Genomic DNA, 20,628 nt, shown 5'->3' on the forward strand with positions numbered 1-20,628 from the left:
AATACTTCAGTTTCAGGAGCTCTGAATATTGTTATTTTTTGTTTTAAATTTTAGTATAGCTTATGTATTTAGAATATTTTCTTAGAAACATCTGTGATTAAGTAGAGAATCTGTGCTGGCCTAAGGGGTGTAGGAAAACAGCACTGCAGTGTGATTTCCACTGGTCTCAGCCAGTACAGTGTAACAGAAGTTGTCCTTCTTGAGGTCTGCGGTTTAACCTCTTGCTCCATTGCTCCGACTGTTTGGCAGACAGGTAAGAGTACTCAGGGGCTCAGCTGGGTTCTTTTTTGATAAGCCTTAGCTGGAGATGGCATTGTCCAGCTGTAGAACCTTAGAGCTGGGAAGGAGCTTAGAAGTCATCCAGTCTTACCTGCTCATTTCACACTTGAGGCATTGACCTGTCCAGGGATGACATTCGTTCCAGTTCCCAGCCAAGGCAGAACTTAAATCTGGATATTCTGATTTTTTTCCACCTAGTAGTTTTTCTTCTATGCATAGAGGGAAGAGGAGACTCTTCCTAGTTTTACATTCCCCACAAGCTGTCCTCTTCATTTATTGTCTTTAAATTCTCTTTTCTTCCTGTGACTCTGTGGTAACCTGTGACATCAGGTGCTTTCTAGGTTCTTCCTATTACCTTTTTAGTACCACCCCACCCCCACTCCTAACATCACTCATGGGAGCTTCCTCTGAACCAACCAGGTTGGGCAATTCAGTGGCTTTCATGAATAGTGAGTGGTCCTTCCTGTCTATATCTTTGTTGGTCCCTCCCCTCCCCTCCCTACCCACCTTCTTTCAGATTTGCCATTCCTTTTATTGTTAATGACTTGTCATTAATATTCAGCTCACCCAGCTATCTACCCTCTCTGTGAAGCCTTCTGCAACCTTTTTGTCCCTTGCCCTTTCATCCTCCAGGCTCCCTGATCTTCCCTTGGTTGAACTCTTACTATTTTTAGAAACTGTACCATACTACAGCGTTATGTATGCATTTGGGGGTAGCGAAGGCTAAGAGCCCACTGTTAAAAGCTTTTTCTTCCTAATGAATGTGTTCCCTGGCAAGGAAATTTTAAAACCATTGCCTTGGGCCCTCTCACTTTCTTTTTTGACCCTCCAGTTTTCTGGTGAATAAGTTAAATTGAATGTCTCCAGTTTACTATCTTCATGTTGGTCTTTAACTTTTTCATGTATACCACCCTCCCCCCGCCCCCAGCCCCTTATAAATGCTGTTACAAAAACTAGAAAGAACAAGTAACACAAAAACCTTGGCCCAGGGTTCGCAGTGGGTAACCTGGCCAGTCACTGGGGTTCTTGGAAGAACCTTTGGAGGGAACAGAACAAGTGGGCTGATTTGCACACAGGAACACAGAACTGGCCCCTAAAAGATATTTCAGTGATAAAGAATCTAGTTTCTTGGTAGAATCTGGAAGGAAAATCACCATCCATCCAGTCAGTCGTGTTGTCTTCAACAATGCAAGTCTTTATTTCTTTTATCTGAAACCTAAGAAAATGATGCTTTATTCATGAACTTAAAGAGATTTCTATGTGCAGATTGCAGTGTTACATGCAAGGATCAGCTTTGATGGATATCTTGGAGGATTAATTGTGAAGCTTACTGGGAATTTTTATTTTTAGATTTTATTTGAATAGCTACTATAACATGGGCCCCTCTCCCTTGACAGGCCTTAATTCAACAACAACAACAAAATATTTAATAATCTATTGCTCAGTTCCATGGTCTTGAGAAACTACAAAGTTTGTTTCCAAACAAGGAACAGTGAAGTGTGAGAATGTGTCACTAATTAGCTATGTGATTTTAAGCTTAGATATCCTTGTATTAAATGGGATTGATTGATATTTCCCTCACTGCATAGTATGAGTAAGTAAGACACTATATGTTTAAAGGGCCACTATTATTCTCCATTAGTCTAGGCTCTGTTCTTGAGCATCCTGGCCTCAGGCGTTCCTTCCCATGACCTACTGTAAAAGCACCTGCTTCCTGGCCAGTTTCTTACCTCTCTCCAGTTCATCTCTACTTCTCAGTTTTGTTTTTCCAGTTCCCTGCTCCACAACTTCTCTTTCCCAGCCACCATTCCCAGCCCTCCCTCAGCCACGCAGGTGGCTAACAGGAAACAAAGAACATCCTAACTGTGGTGATACTGCTCCATTTGGCTGTCTCCCCTGCTCCTGTTTGATAATTCCCTTAAAATGTTAAATTTCTTTTACATCTTGAAAGCCTACAGGGAGGAACCAGTATATGGAAATTAGCATAGCAAACAATGTCTTTACACAGTACTCAGTTCATGTCAGGCTTGATATTATACTATTTCCCAGTGGAAATGATAATGTTCTGTAACTTCTCTCTGCTCTCAGGAGCAACAGTGGTGATTATTTTGCTTCTGGATGAAGGAAATAGCTGATGTGTTAAACCGCCCTGCTGTTTGGGGTAGTGGTGGTGGAGAGTGTGTGTATGTGTGTGTGTGTGTGTGTGTGCGCGCGCGCGTGCGTAGGGTCGCAGGGGTCAGGATTATAACCTTCTTAAACTATAAGGATAATAGCCTTAAAGATGACTTGAGGGAAATTAAAGGGCAGGCCCTAGGTTTCCTTTCCCTTCAAAATGTACTGGAATTCTTAGGGAAGTGGCTAAGTAAGGGGGATGGTGGAAAGAGGAGGACAGCTTCAGCTATAAGATTGTTCAGAGCACTATTCTTTAGCCTATTAGTACTAGGAAGGAAATGAAACAATAGAATTTAAAATGACAAGTCTTCATTTTTCAGTTATCTTTACTGAACAGAGATCTACAACAATGTATATGATTACTAATATATTTTAGTTCACACAAGGTTAATTTTGTAAATGACCTTTAGATCTGCATTTATATAGAAGAGACTACTTACTGTGGTATTAGGTGGGTGGGTGGGGTATGATGTGATGGAGAAGGAAATAGAATTACCCTGTGTGTAATTGCCCTGTGCCTTTTGTTGATCCTGTTTTTTAGTGTGGGAGGCCCAGTGGGCCTTCCTGGCCAGATGGAAGTATCAGTGTTGTCCACACAGGAAGTGCTCCCTGATTGCTATCCATAGAGGAAGTCCTCCCTGAGCGCTGCCCACACCGGAAGTCCTCCCAGGTGCTGATGAGTGTTCTTCCTGCTGGTGCCACACCACTCGTGCAGGGAGTGCAGAGGGTCTGCTAAGACAGCCACCCCATTTATTCACTGCTAACTTTGTTATCTACCAATTTTGGCATGCAAATGAAGCCCAGATAAATGTTATCAAGAAAACGGAATTAGCTTGTTTCCCCTATCCTTGGAGACACAAGAATATAGCTTGTTTAACCTGACCTAAAACACTAAAATTAGGTTGGAGAAGGCTAAGATAGACTACTAGGCTCTTGGGATGGGTGGGCACTTAGCTGTGGTTATCTAGCTACCAGGTTCCCTAGTTAGATTGAATGTGTATAAGTTTCATCCATAGAGGGTCTTTTCAAGTTCCAAGGGAGCTTAGGGGTTTTGAGAGGCAAAATGTAAAAGGACAACCAGTGGTGAAAATGGAACTTGGTAAAATCTCATCCCTTTGTAGGTTTTTTTCCTTTTCTTTCTTTCTTTCTTTTTTTTTTTTTTTTTTTTGAAGTTTATCGTTTGTGCTGCCAAGGCACATAGTCTAACTACAAAGCGTAATTGCTTTAAATTTATCAGAGTTCTGAAGTTATAGTTAAAGACTTGTCGGTATTTGCATTTCAATCTAGGAGTGGTGGTTTAATTCTTCACTGTTTTAAGTCATGCCTTCGTAAAATGCTGACTCTAATGTTTATTCCTAATATGTTATAGCTTTCAAAAAGTTGTTTGCAGAATTCATTCTTTAATGAAAAAATTTATGAAGGAGAATTTTAAAAATCAGTTTTTCTTTGTAAAGCTAATGTTGTAATGTTTTTTTCTTTTACTACTCATAGTTCACAGATAACTAACCTTATTTTTTGTTGTGTGTTTTTTTTTTAAAGCACAGTCTGGCTATGTCCTCACTAAATTAACTTAAAGACACCTTTTACTTTCTTAAAAAACATAGCTGCCAATGGTATTAAGTATCACATTTCAGAGAAACTTGATTTGATGATCAGGCACAAGAAGGATGGGTACAAAAAAATGAAAGAATACAAACAGGACAATCAGGATTTGGTGATGTTTCGGGTGCCATTTAGAGTACTGTTTGAAGTGCCTGCCACCTCCCAAAAGTGTGACCTCAGTGCATTACTTAACCTCCCTTGAAACTCAGTTTCCTAATCTGCAGATGGAAAACAATAATGTACCTGTTTTATTGGATTAAGTAATATATTAAATATGTAAAGCACTCAGCACAGTGTCTGGTGCATAATATATTACTTATATTATTAAAATTATTTACCCAGTCTGAATATGTAAGAGTAAATAGCTTTATTGTGTTTGAGTTTTCTTTTTTGAACATGTGTCCAGTTTTTTTTTGTTTTTTTTTTGTTTTTTTGAGACAGAGGGTCACTTTGTTGCCCGGGCTAGAGTGAGTGCCGTGGCGTCAGCCTAGCTCACAGCAACCTCAAACTTCTGGGCTTAAGCGATCCTCCTGCCTCAGCCTCCCAAGTAGCTGGGACTACAGGCATGCACCACCATGCCCGGCTAATTTTTTCTATATATATTTTGGTTGGCTAGATAATTTCTTTCTATTTTTAGTAGAGATGGGGTCTCACTCTTGCTCAGGCTGGTCTCGAACTCCTGACCTCGAGCGATCCACCCGCCTCGGCCTCCCAGAGTGCTAGGATTACAGGCGTGAGCCACCGTGCCCAGCCCATGTGTCCAGTTTTTATCAGGACTTATATTTTTAGGTTCAATGGTTCCAAAAACTTCAGTCTAAAATTTTCTGCACCAGAAAATAAAAAACCGACAATCCGGTGCTTCTCTCTTTCGGATATCTTTCGCTATCTTTAGCTAGATCCGAGAACCAGTTGATGTTTGAATAGAATTTGAATTTGAACTTTGTTCTACATAGGATTCACCAGAGACTAGTAGTGCTCCTCGGGGACATTCAGGAACCCCCTTCTGCATGGGATCAGAACACTGAGAGATTTCATTCCCTCACAGGGCAAGAGGGGAAGCAGGGAACCCCAGGCTGTACATGCTCCCCACTTACTTCCCGCAATGGGAAAATATTACTATAATAAATATGGATGCCTGTCAAACATATAGTGAACCAGCTACGTAAATTCAGGAATGTAAATCACAGTTCTGCTTTGTCTGCCAAAAATAAATACATAAATTAAAGCCTACTACTTTCGTGTCTAAATAATCTCCAAGTAAATCATACCCCCAAATGTTCTTTTAATCATACAAGTTCATGCCTGCCCCTCCCTTTTCCACCACAGACAAAAGCAGAGGTCAGAGTGAATGCAGACTGGGAATAAATGTCTGATGGTTCATTTGCTTCGTGTTGATGTAATCCCACTAAAAAGTAGGGATGGACCTGATCCACCGCTTCTTTCTACTTCTCCAAGTCTCGTCTCACATGACCGTGTTTCATCTCCCAGCAGCTGCACTGAACATTCTGGGTCCTACTGTGAATAGCAGTGTGGCTTGTGCCAGGGATGGTTTCTCAGACACTAATCAAAGGAGATTTAAGAGAACAAGTTCTCTGTGTCAGTCAAAGGCTTGGGACAGGGAGGTAGATGTATATGCTACTTCCCAGCACCCTGTTCTCACTGATGTGGGAAATAGGGAGGGCTGGGTATCTAGAAAACAAAGCCTTTAGCCCTTAGAGAAAAACCAGCCATGTGGGGAGAGGATATAAATAAGTTCAACTCATCATTTGATAGGATATGATCTCAGGCAGGTTTTATATTTGGGTTAAGCAATACTGATGTTCCCAGTTCAAGTTCAGCCTTCAGAATAAATAGCATTTCTACATTGACTATTGTTGACCTCTTTGCTGCTCTCCTCCTAAAAGAGAATCTATTAGATAAAAGTGGCCTTTGGACGGAGATGATCAACTCAGGAAGGACCCTGGGCAGTGGGAAGAAGAATCTGAAAGGTAGAAAACCATATCTCAATGAAAGAGATTACGTATCTCAATGAAAGAGATCCCCATGTGTTGGGGTATTGTGGAATTAGTGTGATCGTGGCAGAAACTGGGTGTGGAACCAGGAATCTGTACCAGGTAGCTGAGGTTGCTGATGAGATAAATCGGGGTATGTTTATTGCAGAGGGTCTGCTCTTTGAATTTTCCACTGTGGGATTTGTCTTGTACAAGTATATGCCTCATTTTCTTGTTTGTGCTAGTGAAAGTCAAGCTATAAGATCTGAAATTTGTGTTGAATGTCTAGTGACTCATTTTATATGTTCAAACTGTTCATATAACTGATGTCCTAGGCTTAGCATAGAATTTTTATTATTTAGAAGATGTGAGGTGAAAAGATTCCTGTCCTGGTGTGAAATTGCTGAGCATTTGCTATCAGGACACTCACTTTGGGCTGGGCTCACTTCCCTCTCAAGCTGAACTGTTTGACTTCCTCAAAAGTCATGTGTGTGGCATAGGGTCAGAGAACTGTGGTTTCTTTCAGTCGGTTCACAGGGAATTATCTGGTGTGAGTACAATTTCAGACATTCTTCCTAGGTGGCTGCTGACTGTAAAACCACACTGAGCCCTGGGTTGCCGGCTTTACAAGAGTTGTGGTGATTGCTGCGAGGCCCGGGAAGGTTTCCAACTACTACACCATTCTCACAGGGGTTAAATTTCACAAGGTTCGCCAGAGCAAAAGGCAGCACGCCTGTGAATCTCATCCAGATGTCTGCGTGATGGCGTGTGCCTATCTCAGAACTAGGTGAAGTCGTCCTTTTTGAGAATCTGGCTTTTAAATTCTAACTTTCTTATACTTGACGAGTAATCTTTTTTTTTTCTTTTGAAGAGTCATCTTAATAAAATTGTCAGCAACTTTCAATCAAATGTTCTTCACAATTTGAAAACCTTTTCAAAAGTCTAGTGATTTCTAAATTACTGTATATTAAGATGCTATCATCATATAACTTCATGTAAGTTAATTTTGAGTCTTGGTAGATGTGTTCCTTAAACTGTGTGAATAAATTAATCTTACATAAAATTGAGTCACATCTAAGGCACACATAGAGAATTTTCTAGTGAGAGAAATCCTATCATTCATTTCCCGTGAAACGAGAAGGCTTTTTTAAGTAGCATGAACAGATCTTTTTTAAGGTGAAAATTCAAATTTATATCAAAGTAGCTTAAGATAATGTGTTTAAATCTTAGTAACTTCATGTTATTTTGGGGATCATGCAACCTCTGAAGCGGGTGTGATCCCTGCCTCTAGTGTTCTAATGCTTCTGATCTTTGTTTCCAGCAGTCTCTGGTCCCAGCCCATCCCATGGCCCCACCCAGCCCCAGCACCACCAGCAGTAATAACAACAGTAGCAGCAGTAGCAACTCGGGATGGGATCAGCTAAGCAAAACGAACCTCTATATCCGAGGACTGCCTCCCAACACCACCGACCAGGACCTGGTGAAGCTCTGTCAACCGTAAGTAGTAGTTGCTTTAGCTGCTAAATATCTCCTTGATCATATTATAGAGTAACGTATATTATGTTATAAGAGAGGTTTAGAAGACAAGACTCTGGACCCTCAGGATCACAACAATAAAATGGATTTCCAAGTTTTAAGTCCTGGGACACTTAGTCAATATTAACACCATTAAAATGGCTACATAATGAAAATAAATTGGACCATTTTCTCAATAGAATTTGACTTTATTTGGCATATAATTAGTAAAATATGAATTTTTTAAAGACTAACGTATGGCTAGATCTTTTTCAGGAGTGTTTATTTGTGGAGGCACCTCTAGGGGGGCACAGTCTATCCCATAAGAGACACTTTAGCTGTTACTGTTTGTCGGAAAAGTACTTAACCATCTAACCTCCTCCCAACTATGTGTAAAGTTCTTGATTCCAGCTGCGATAATATTAGTCTGTCCTCATTGGCACCTGTAAATTTTGTGGTCTGGGTTGTTCACCTTCATCTCTTTAGGAATAAGAACTCATTTTCACCCTTTTTGAGTCTTATGAAGAAATGTGTGCATGTGCATAAAGTTCCAAAGTAAATTTGCATTATATGCTAATGTTGTCGATGAATAGAATATAAATGTGCTACTTTGCTGCAATTACATTACTAATTTAAACTAAAGAGCCAGAAGCACTGGATAGTGCAAAGATCATTGTGTAAAGACTAAAAGCATCAAATTGCATTGAGCTATAAAAACCTACACATACAACAGCACTTTTTATTTATCCTAAAACAATAATGGTCCCTTACAAAGGAAATTTTGCATAACTGTAGAAGAAGACTTGTACTAGAGAATGTTTCCTATTCCCTGAAAGATATTACCATTTCAAAACATCTGATTGATAGCATCTCATTTCTCTTGTCCTGGGTAAAATCCAGATTCATTACTTCTAATTTTTTTAAGAAAAAAAAAATATCAAAGCTAATTTGGGCAATATTTCTGAACTGGAACTAAAAGTAACATCTGGCCTTCCATCAGGAGGTTGTGGTTGTTTTGCTTTGTTTTGTTTCAAGAGAGGAGGGGTGGGACAGTAGGTGGTGGGCTCTTTTGGGTTCCGAGAGCTTTCTAGAAGGCCGTCACTCCTAGCACCCTCCTCTTGGCTTCTGGGGCAGTGAAATAACGCCCTGCACTGGAGCCTACTGTGAAAGCAAGTCCAGCTCTTGGGGTCCTTGATGCCTGGCTGGAGGCAGAGGGAGCCCTGCCAGGTATGCCCGGCCTATTGCAGCTGTCCAAGACCACAAATAGGCCTTTTGCTCTCTCGTCTGCTGCTGGCCTTTCACTGGCGTCTCCTTATGCTTTTGCAGCATAATTACAGGTAGATAGAGCGCCGTCAAGTCTAAGGAACTAAAAATACAACTTTGTAAAAAACAAAAGAATGAAGCTGACTCTCTGACTCTTGAGGTGGAAGAAAAGGGGAAGGGAATTCAAAGACAAATTATTCTTGAGCTAGTGGTGAATTAGGTAAGGTGAGTTTTAACATCAAAGAGACAGTTAACCATAAAATAATAGAGTAATGCCATGTTTTATTTAAAGTAAATATGCACTTGAAAAATTGAGCCAGTAACTTTTTTATTAAATCAAATCATATCCCAAATGCAGAAGAGCATTTTATTATTTTTCCTGGAATATTCATTCCTTTTTTTGTTGTTGTTATTCTCTTCAACATATGTGGGTTTTCTTACATGTGTCAACAGTAGTCTTCGCTACTATCAATAGCTAGTAACCGTTTGCCACCCTTACTCTCTCCTGTCATTTGCAAAGGAATGTTCTTGCAAAATCCCAGGTTTGATACTTCACTCTGATGTTAGTTTTCTAGATGTATACCATCCAGAGGCAAGGCATAACAATAATAGAGGATTCTATCTCGCCGTCTTCTGGAAGCTTCATTCCCTGTAACACAGAGAATCTAATAAATACCAAATTTGACTTGCTGACAATTTTGTGTCTTAAAATACAGAGAAAACAAACAAGAGCATTCCCATTCTGGCCTTCATTGTTTCCAGTAAAGAATAGCTAGTTGGTGACATGGAAGTGACAAGAACCTTATGGGAAAGTGACTCATCCTGGAGCTTAAATAACCCGGTAAAAATAATCAGAGATTTAGAAAAGTGGGTATCAGAAATTTCTCAGAAAAGATAGGTATAAATCCATAGCTCCAACAAAGAAAAACAAAAGAACATTTTAGAGCTGAAAATTTATCACTGTAATTACAAATTGACCTGATGAGGTTGAATTAGGAGAAGGGGCAACTTTTGAAACAAATGATTTGGCTCTCCAAGGAATTGGATATTTTAGAGGGATAAGATGGGGAAAAGACACCTAAGAATGTTTATAACAGTGGCCCAGTTCCATACAAACAATGTATGAAGTCTAAAGGCAAGTATGACATGAAAATTTTAAAAACTGGAAAGGAAAATTTAAAAACTTTTAAAAAGCCATCAATATGTTTGGAGAAGAACAGAAAGACGCTGTAATGTTGGAAGAAATGACAGTGAAAAAGCAGATGTTGTGATGTTAAAAGGGATGATGGGAAAGAGGCTGCCTCACCTGCACTCAGAGACTCATGACACTGGGAAGTGTAGGTCACCATGGTTAGAGGAAGGGGCACGAGGGCAGGGGGCTCAGACTGGAAGTTTAAGTTACTGAAGGAGCCCAGCAGCAAGGACCAGACAGCGTGGTGATGGTGGGAATCCAGGTAATGTGGATTGAAAGTAGATACCTTTTCTAGGTGCATTTAATGAAAGAAGCCAACCAACCAACTCTAAATTGTGAAACACGTATGGGAAATCTTGGGACCTGGTGACTGCTGCAGGTCCCTGCAACCTTCCCTCCTATTTCTAAAAGGTTATCTACTCAAAAAGAGTAAGTAAATCAGCACAGTTAAGCCGCAAGTTCGGGAAGTGGAATCATCTAGGTAGCAGAAAGGATTAGGCTACTACCCCTTGACCTTCAGACTGTCGTAATTCTCTCCCATCTCTAAAATCAAGCCAGACAATCCTGAGTGACTCTGCTTATTTGTGTGGTATCTGTCATATAAATATTTGCCAATAAAATAGTTCTCTTACTCAAACTTCCCAGGCAAACTTTGAGTTGAGGGCTCTCATTGCTTCTGTTTTCTGGCCATCTGAACTTTTTGTATTTTGCCTTCAGGTTCTCAACTGAAAGTGCATTGGCATCTTAAATATGCCTTATTTTTCCTAGCTTTTTTTCTACTGTTGTCCACCTCTCCACCTCAATTCTTTGCCCTTTTGGTTACTGTTTCCTTGGCTGGTTCCTCTGAAGCGCTATCCTCTCATAGGGCTACTCTCCACTCTTTCTAATTTTCTACAGATTTTCCACTTGAAAATTTTATTTGTACCTCAAATTCAACATTATCTCCTCCCTCTCAAAACTGTCACTTGACCAAATTTACTCTTCCTAAATTTGAAGCTTTGGAGCAGTCATCGACTACTTGCCCTTGTCCCCTTCATCACCAAGTCCTGTAGATTCTTCTTTGGACTTTCTTCTTCCTTATTCTCACTGCCAGAAGAATTTTTATATATTACCACCTCATAATCGGCACCCTATTTTCATACAGTTCTGTTCCTCAGGTGCTGTACATTATTGAGCAGCACGTCTGGGACAGTATATAATGCTAACAGCGTATCTTCACAGATTTCTCCCCTAGCTTAAAAAGGCACTGCAGTCAGTGTTGTTAGTTTTTGGTATCCCAGAGTTTTCTATTACAGTGCTGCGTAAGTACTGAATTCCTAGTCAGTAGCCTGTAAAATAGATCAAATAATGCTTTTATCATAAAATTATCATCAGAATTACATCAAATGTTGTGAGTAAAAGAGCTGGTCCTGAATCTAGAACACAGTTGCCACTGAACAAATATTAGTATCCCTATTCCTTTGCTCTTCAAAATTCTGACTACTAGAATAAGCTTAAATAAGCTTTAATTCTACATTTAAAAATGGAGAAAAAATCCACCAGATTCTGACTTTGAAAACTTGGAAAGCCAGGGAAGTAGGTTATGTTCCCATAACTCCCAGCCTCCTCTGCATTGAGGCTCTAGCACAGGCATACCTCAATTTGTTGCGCTTTGCTTTATTGCACTTCACACATGCTGCATTTTTTAAACAAATTGAAGGTTTGTGGCACCCCTACACTGAGCAAGTGTATCGGTGCCATTTTTCCAAAAGCATGCACTCATTTTATGTATTTGTGTACCATTTTGGTAATTCTTGAGATATTTCAAAATTTTCCATTATGATTATATGTGTTATGGTAATCTGTGATCAGTAATCTTTGATACTACCCTTGTAATTGTTTTGGAGTGCCACGAGCCACGCCCATATAAGACGGCAAACTTAATCAATACATGTGTGTTGGCTGCTCCACTGACAGGCCAACCCCCCGTCACTCTCCCTCTCTTTGGGCCTCCCAATTCCCTGAGACACAATATTGAAATTAGGCCAATTAATGATCCCATAATGGCCTCTAAGTGTTCAAGTGAAAGGAATAGTTGAGTCGAATGTCTCTCACTTTAAATCAAAAGCTAGAAATGATTAAACTTAATGAGGAAGGCAGGTCAAAAGCCAAAATAGGCTGAAAGCTAGGCCCCTTGCACCAGGCAGCTGAGTTGTGAATGCAAGGGTAAAAGTGCTTGAAGGAAATTAAAAGTGCTGCTCTGAGGGGTTCAAGACTTCAGTGTAGAAAGTAACTGCAGATGTGGTAGAGCAAGAAAACGAGAATTAGAAGTAGAGCCTGGAGATGGGACTGAATTGTTGCAATCTCATGATCAAACTTCAACGACGAGAAGTTGGTTCTTATGGATGAGCAAAGAAAGTGGTTTCTTGAGATGGAATCTACCCCTGATGAAGATCCGGTTAATATTGTTGAAATGACAACAAAGGATTTAGAATATTATGTAAACTTAATTGATAAGGCAGCAGTGGGACTTGAGAGAATTGACTCTGATTTTGGAAGAAGTTCTGCGGTGTAGGATGGTCTCAGACAGCATTGCATACCACAGAGAAATCTTTTATAAAAGGAAGAGTCGATCGATGTGACAGACTTCATTGTCATCTTATTTTAAGAAATTGCCACAGCAGCCATCACCCTGATCAGTCAGCAGACATCAACATGGAGGCAAGACCCTCTGCCAGCAAAAAGATTATGACTAATTGAAGGCTCAGATGATTGTTAACATTTTTTAGCAATAAAGTATTTTTTAGTTGAAGTATGTACATTGTTCCTTTTTAAACATAATGCTATTGCATACAAAAGAGACTACAATGTAGTATAAACATAACTTTTATATGAACTGGGAAACCAAAAAATTCATTTGACTCACTTTGTTATGAATTTGGTTTTTTGTGGTGGTCTGGAATGGAACCTGCAACATCTCTGAGGCATGCCTGTACTTGTAGTTTCAGCCTCATGCTATCCACCCCTGATTTAGTCCTCATCATATTAATTACTGTGGCATGTAAAATCTCCCATTGTGTCCAGACTCTTCTTTCGAAGATTTAAAAATAGTATTTGTGTGTAAGTTTCATCCGTAGCTCTTCCTGATTAGCAGTGGAGCAAATGTGAGTCTCTGTTGGACAAGGCTGGGTAGCTTAACGGTTACTGTGGTGTTGACATCATATGAAAAGGTCTAGGTAACTCCGTGTTAATCAGCAGCTTATTTTAAAGGAAAAAAAGTCTACTGATATTAGCTCAAAATGAGATGTTTCCATTCCTCCCACCTTCTACAGACCTTCTCTTATTCCTAAACCAATTCTTGACCAACCAATCTTTTTTCTTTCCTTTAATAGATATCTAATTTGTTTCAGAATGCAGTAAAACATATGATTTTAATATAAATGTGAAATTAAATTTAGCTTACGATGTGATAGCCTCTTACTAAAGGGAAATATTTTTGAAACATAGTATTTCCTTGGTTCTAATATTCAATACATGTTTATTTCCTATCTCTTTGATTTCTGTTTTCTGTAAGTTTTCCTTATTCTTTTGAATACAATACAGATCTTAAAAGGTGAAGTGGAAAAGCAAGACAGGTCAACAGCGGTAGACATAAACAACCAACCATAATTTAAGACAGAATAAAGTAACTGTTATCCTCAGTGCAGTGTTCCCGGGGAAACCGGAGGAAGGCTGCCTTAACCTTGAAGTGAGGGATTGGGGTACCTTTCAGGGAGGACATAAATTTCAGCCTTTAAAGAACAAGGAAAATTTCATGAGGGGTGAAAACAATACTTTCCTCCAGGCCACAAGAGCCCAAGGGGTGTGAGAACGCTTGGATGTTTAAAAAAGCACAGAGAAGCTCGGGGTACATTGCTGGCACTCAGCAATTGTTAGTTAGCCAGGGCTTCTGGTGACAGGGTGGAGAGTGTGGGTATAAAGGAAAATGATGCTGGAGACAAAGATTGGGTGCACATTGTTAGCATCTCGAACACAAAGCTAAAAAATTAGGAGTTTATTCTTCAGTTAGAGATGGATTTAGCCATGGAAGTAGAAGAGAAGCATAATTCAACATATCTCTCTCTCTCTCTCTCTCTCTCTCTCTCTCTCTCTCTCTCTCCCTCCCTCCCTCCCTCTCTCCCTCCCTCCCTCTCTCTCCCTCCCCCCCTCCCTCTCTCAGATGGTAGTTCTGATAAAAGTCAGGTTGGCTTTGAGAAGGAAAGGACTCTCATAGGTGGGAGATGATGTGTCCCTGAGCAGGGCAATGACAGGAATGGGAAGGGGAGAGGGCGCTGGGACTGCGGGCTGTCTTGTAGATGGGAACATCAGGATTCAAGCATGGTGAAAAATGACTATAAGGTTTTAGCTCTGAATAAAGGGAAAACTTGAGTTGCATTGCCTGAGAGAGAGCACAGGAAAGGCACCAACTCTTGGTGGTCCTCTTTCAGACCCTAAACTCCAGACTCTCCGTGTGCTCCCTAGATGTGGCCATGCTTTTATTCGTGCTGTCTGCAAATAAAGCCCAGTGAACCAGATGCTTTTTTCAAACCACTAGTTTATTTATCTAATGCTGATTTCAAAAGAATATTATAGCCTGGGCAATAGTGAGACCTCGACTCTACGAAAAATAAAAAAATTAGCTGGGCATGGTAGTGCCTGGTTGTAGTCCTACCTACTCAGGAGGCTGAGGCAGGAGGATCCCTTGAGCCCAGGAATGTGAGGTTGCAGTGAGCTATGATAATGCCACTGTACTCCAGCCCAGGCAACAGAGCAAGACCCTGTCTCAAAAAAAATTAAAAAATAAGAATGTTTTAAGTTGTTCTGATTTTTGTAAAAAAACTAGGGCAACTAACAGGAAAATGGACAGCAAAGTAGTTACATTCTTTATACATCTCCATTTATCTCTGTAATACTAAGATTTCTTAAGCAATCTATCTGTTGGAAGGTATAGTTCCTCTCCACCCTGGAATTTAGTGATCATCCTTTTTATTCCAAAATGATTAGGCTACCTTTAGGGTAAAATTTGAAAGTGAAGGCATTCTAATAAGATGAATAGTTTTTTTATGCTTAATGAATCAGCTTTTACCCTACTATGAAATTACCTTCAACATTTATTCTGAAAGTAGCAATGCGCCAGACAGACCCAGTATTTTCAAATCCCTAGGTAAATAGGAAATCTTTTGGAATTTATAGAAATTGCATGGCATAGGAGGGACCTTATGTTCCAAACAAAACAATGATCCTGTGGTGAAGTGGGAAAATCATTCCACCCAAAAGGGACCCAGTTCTCACTTTCAAATTGAAGAGAGAATTTTAAGAAAGGTGACCAAAGGTGAAATGACTTTAAGAAGCCTGAATGTACCCTTAGTTATTTTAGAAAAAGAAAAACACACCCATGCTCCACAGATATTCCATACAGAAATATTCAGGTAGCTATACAGGTATAACAGACATGGACCAAAATTGTATTGCCTATCTTCAACATCATTCTAAAATAAGGCCTCTGAGTCACAGAAAGTGCATGCCATTTTTGTTTATATTACTGTTACATAGCTTCTTGCCCACTTACAGATTTTATTTTATAAATAATAGGATTTCTTTTAATTTCCAAATGTTTCTGTTCCATAAAACAGCTCATTTTTATCCTCTCAAGAGTTCTTTCTTCATTGATCTACAAGGTTCTCAGGACATACTAAGAGCAATAGTTTCTAGAACTTGGCTTGCTTCTATTATTGCAAACATAATAGGATGACACATAATAAATAACATAATGAGGGCTTAGACCAAGGAACTTAAGCATTTTGCTGAAAAGTATGATCTAAGATGTGAAGTTTTCAGAATTTGTCTCATTGTTTTAAAAAGGGATGCCAATATCCTGAGTCAAAATGTTGAGTCACTAATTGTAATTTAACTCTCTCATGATGGACAGTATTCCAGTAAAATTCCATATAGTCGGGGAGTCTAACATGGTACATTTCAGATTAAGCAAAATACATAATCTTAATGATTTTTTTCCTCCTAAAAAATGGACGGCGCAATAGTGTAATTAACTGAAACTGCTTCCTATTCATCTCTTGGGTAAGCCATTTAGAATCATTCTCTTGTTCATTTTAGTTGCTTCATTTCTCTTCTTAGTATGGAAGAATTCTGGCACTTTAAGAAATACTTTGTGTACAGTAGATCTTTGATATACCAAGATATAGTTTGAAGAACTTTGGAAATCCCCAAATTTCACAAAAATAATTTTAGCATACAAAAAAAAAAAATCCCCATGAAATAAATACCTGCTTCCCAACAGAGAACCATCGCACTTAGACCTCTGTGTGTATTTTCTTCAGTTTTATCATGAGAACTATCAGTAGGTTTGTTTTTCTAAGCAGTAGGCAATTTTTAAAAAATGAACACAATATTCCTTCTGGAGAATTGCTGTGTACACAGTAAGAGCAAAGTCTTATTGAAATGTGGACCCTGGGTGATGGGTTCTGCCTCCTCACCGGTTGGGTGACTTGCTTCCTTCTGCTGAGAGTCTCCGTGATTCAGATATATGCTGTTGCAATATTAGAATTACCTGCAGGTCAGGGACTTTCAGTGTCATCAGTAATCGAAACCTCAAATCTTAATTATTGCCAAGTATCTGCTGTATGCATGCATTTGATGTTTTGACAGAAAATCTCAGCTATGTCTATTTTCTAATTTATCCTCAGTGTAAAATCTGCTGGTAAGCATGGATATTTAGAGATTTAGCCAACCCTCCTTATTGTCAGTTGACCTTTTTCTTTAGAGTGTCTTTGTTATTCCTAGGCGTGATAAAGAGCCATTCTCTCCTGTAAGGCCCAAATACTGCACAGACTATTGCCAAGCCAGCTTTAATATTATTAGCCTTAGCAGAAGTTAATTGGGAAGCCAGCACTGAAAATAATGATCATAATCACAAGAATTTTTAAAAAAGCACCCCCTCTTTCTCTGTGATTGCAGATGGTGTTTACTTTATGTCCTTTCTTTGTTCCTTTATATGAACCTTGGGTTTCTGTAGCAGCAGCTTGGGGGTATTTTACCACTTTATGAAGCTGAAGGTACTTTTATCAGGAATAAAAGCCTCTGATGCCTTTATTTGGCAGTTGTGCTTGGTTTGATTTAAAATTTCCTTATTGGGTTTCCTTTGTGAATCTCAAAAATTTACATCTTCTCCCTTTATCTTTCCCATCCATAATTAACATATGAGAATAGCCCTGTATAATGTATAAACACCTAAATACTGCTACTAGCTAACATTGGCCTAATGCTTGCTGTGTGCTAGTGACTATGCCAAGTGTTTTATTATTTAGTCCTTAGAACAACTTTATGAACGGTATCATTATCCCCAATTTTCAATCTTAGTCTGTTTTCTGTTGCTGTAACAGAATACCACAGACAGGATAATTTGTAAAGTAAAGAATTTAATCTGGCCCATGGTTCTGGAGACTGCGAAGTCCAAGAGCGTGATGCCGGCATCTGGTTGGTGATGGCCTTCTTGCTTCTTCATAATATGGCGGACGGGCAAGATGAAGTTGAGAGAGGTTTCTTTTTTTTATTGCTCAAGATAATACAGCTGATAATGGTAGAGCAGGAATTTAAGCTCAGACAGTCTGACTCCAGACCACACACTCTGAACCATTGTACTTTGTACCTCCCCAAATATCTGGTGAATTCCAGTTTATTACCTTCCTCCTTTCCTCATCAGCACCCATGTTGCTCCATTTACCACAAGCTACAAAGACTCATATTTCTCTAGGACTCTAAAAGATACAATCAGCTTTCCATAAGTCCACTATAAAAGCCAACAGAATTAAAAGCTCAAATTAAAGACAGGAGGATAGAAGAGAAACCCATCTTACCTGCCATCTAACAAAGTGAACCTTTTTACTGTAGCTGGTCTTATGAAACTCAGCTCTTGGTTAGTTGTCTAATGTGCAACTCCCCAAGCTTACAGGGCACGGAGAAGATACTTAACTTGTCATTAGCTGAATGCCTGGGAGGGTTTGTGCATATATAAGAAGAAATATTCTTTTAAGGATCACTGTCTAACAAATCTTAACACTGCTTTAGAAAGGAATGGGCATATAGGAACATTTTAATTTTACTATGAGTATAAATCTGATTAAAACATAAGACCAAACCACTTTTAGTAAGAAGTGAATGGTGAGTGGTGAATCCCATTTTTATCTAATTTAACAAATATTTATTAAGCATCATGCCAGTGATTTTGCTAGATACAGCACTAAGGAAGACACATTTTCTGCCTTCAAGGAGGTTCTTGTCTTGTATAGAAAATGAACTTCACACATAATGTAGATCAGAATGTGGGAGATGGAAAGTGCTACTGAGATTGCAGAGTAGGAAGTGATTGCACGTGACTGAGAGCATCAGGAAAAGCTTGGCATTTTTGAATGAGTCTTCAGGATGGGGTGGGCAGCCCAGGCCTGAAGACATGACTAGTGTGGCTACCTGCCCTGCCTGGTATTTGCTGGGGCCCTATTACAGAGGATCTTTAACACCAGGGGAAGACTTGTACTTCACTGAGAAGGCAGGTAATACCAACTGCCTCAGGGTTTGCCCTGACTAATTGTGAAATAGAAGGAGGGTCCAAGGAAGAAGATGGTTCAGAGACCAGTGTGAGATTTGAGTCTAGGAAACTGAGAGATTGGTATCATTAACAGATATAGGGATCAGGAGGAAGAATTTGTTTTTATTCTTGCCTGGAAATTAACATCAACTCTCAGGGTAAACTTCAAATTGAGTGCCTGTTTGCTTTATGAGTTTGTGTACTTTTGGTATGGCTATTAAACAGAAAGAAGTATTCGTGCATCAATTCCAGACTGGTGAACCTTGAGTGCAGAAGAGAGACTAGTAATTAAACATTGTGTCTGTCAGCTGGAGTAGGTGGTCTGTTCATTTATTACTCAGGGACCACTTACAGTGGATTAGACACTTTCCACTGAGATAGTCTTGATGATCAATAATGATAAGATCTATATATTTCTCTAATAATTATTTTCTTAAAATTTTATAATTCATTTTAGGGCTTTAAACTTTCACCAGAGTTTTTCTTTTGTTTGTTTGTTTGTTTGTTTGTTTGTTTTTGTTTAATAAAGTGCTTTGCAACTCCCTTGATTATGATCATTTGGCTTCAGACTGGAGAATTTTGAGAAGAGATTCTGTAAGAGAGCCATGGAACTGAGTGGGAGGAGAGCAGGACTAGTTTCCATAAATGGGGTATCTAGAATTAGCGAGAAAGTAGACTCGTAACACAAACAGTCCTGACCACGTTCAAGCTCTGCCAGGGGACACAGACTCCCTCTCCTTCTGGCTGTCTGTGCACCCACTGACCTGGCCATGCCAGGCTTCAGCTTGTCTAAATTGCTTTTGGGGCCAGGACCACTTATCTTACTCATTTTTTCCTTTATGCCATAGCATCTCCCTGCCTCCGTTAAGTGTCATGTCAATGAGGGAAATCTTATGGGAGACCTTTTTGTTTGTTTGTTTGTTTTGTTTTTTTTGAGCAACAGAATTTACATGCACAGTTTTAGATTTCCAAATTTACAAAGGATACTTTCCAACAGATTAAGGACTGTTGCTTTAAAGATGAAACAAAAAGGCAGTCACTTGTGGTCCTAGAAACAAATTGGGCCTGCTAGCCCATTTGGACATCAGTGCTGATCTTTTCCAAGGGGTTTTCCAAAATGTTTCATCTTCACCTCCAAATCCAGGCCATAAATTATGAAGTTGTTTTCATTGCCCTTGAAGGCATAGCTTTTGCTCCAATACTTAATCTACTTCAATGGCCCTGTGTAGTTAGGCAATATTTTGTTTCCTAGATTTTTTCCTATTATCCCTTTGTTCATTATCCTTAGTTTGATAGCATGCAATTAGTTGTTTTTGTGTGCGTGTGGTTTTTTTTTTTTTTTTTTTTTGACTGGTTAAGTGCCAATTAGCTGTTAAAAGCCCTACTTATTTAATTTTGGCTCAGGTTTTTGAGGAAAAAGAATTTGAACATTTATTTAATTAAAAAGTTTATTGAAGTTTTTTCATCTCTAGTCTAAATTACAGAACTTTACATCTCTTCTAGCCGAGTGACTGCTAACAAGGAGCACTCACCAGAATTAAAGTCTGTATGCCCAGGCCCTTCCATAGATTCTGAGTCAGAAGATTCAGAGACATTTATGGAGAGAGGCAGTGCAACGTGCAGTTGTACTAACGAGCACAGGCTCAAACTTTCTACCTGGCTCTGCCACTTGCTCAAGCAAATTTCTCAAGCTCTCAGTGCCCCAGTTTCCTTAGCTGTAAAATCAGGATAATAATAGTATCTACAACACGGGCTTCTTGTAGGGACTAAATGGGTTAATGTAAAGTGCTCCAGACATTTCCTGGCACGTATATTAATGTTGCTGCTGTCATTATGTATTTTTAAAAGCTTCCCAGAAGATTCTGATGTTCAATCCCAGTTTAGAGCTTGTTTCAGCCTTTTCATGTTATAATTGAGAAAGCTGAGGCTCAGAGAGGGTGAAATGACCTTCCTGGAGTCACAAAACTAGGAAGTGGCAGGCCTGGGAATAGATT

The 20,628-nt window shown here is 39.4% G+C and overlaps 1 protein-coding gene across 9 annotated transcripts in view; it reads left to right on the forward strand.

Annotated features, from left to right (window-relative positions):
- The window catches only part of RBMS1 (RNA binding motif single stranded interacting protein 1), a 210,886-nt gene that overhangs the window by 111,977 nt on the left and 78,281 nt on the right, over nt 1-20,628 (forward strand). For 6 of the 9 annotated variants that reach the window (XM_045559528.1, XM_045559534.1, XM_045559532.1 and 3 more), the window contains exon 2: nt 7,366-7,541. In XM_045559528.1, coding sequence (XP_045415484.1) covers nt 7,366-7,541 — 176 coding nt within the window. The remainder of the gene's footprint in view (nt 1-7,365; nt 7,542-20,628) is intronic. The other 3 variants (XM_045559530.1, XM_045559537.1, XM_045559533.1) reach the window with 1 other exon arrangement.

The sequence above is a fragment of the Lemur catta genome, chromosome 8, assembly GCF_020740605.2.
Source record: "Lemur catta isolate mLemCat1 chromosome 8, mLemCat1.pri, whole genome shotgun sequence".
In the NCBI taxonomy this organism is placed as follows: Eukaryota; Metazoa; Chordata; class Mammalia; order Primates; family Lemuridae; genus Lemur; species Lemur catta.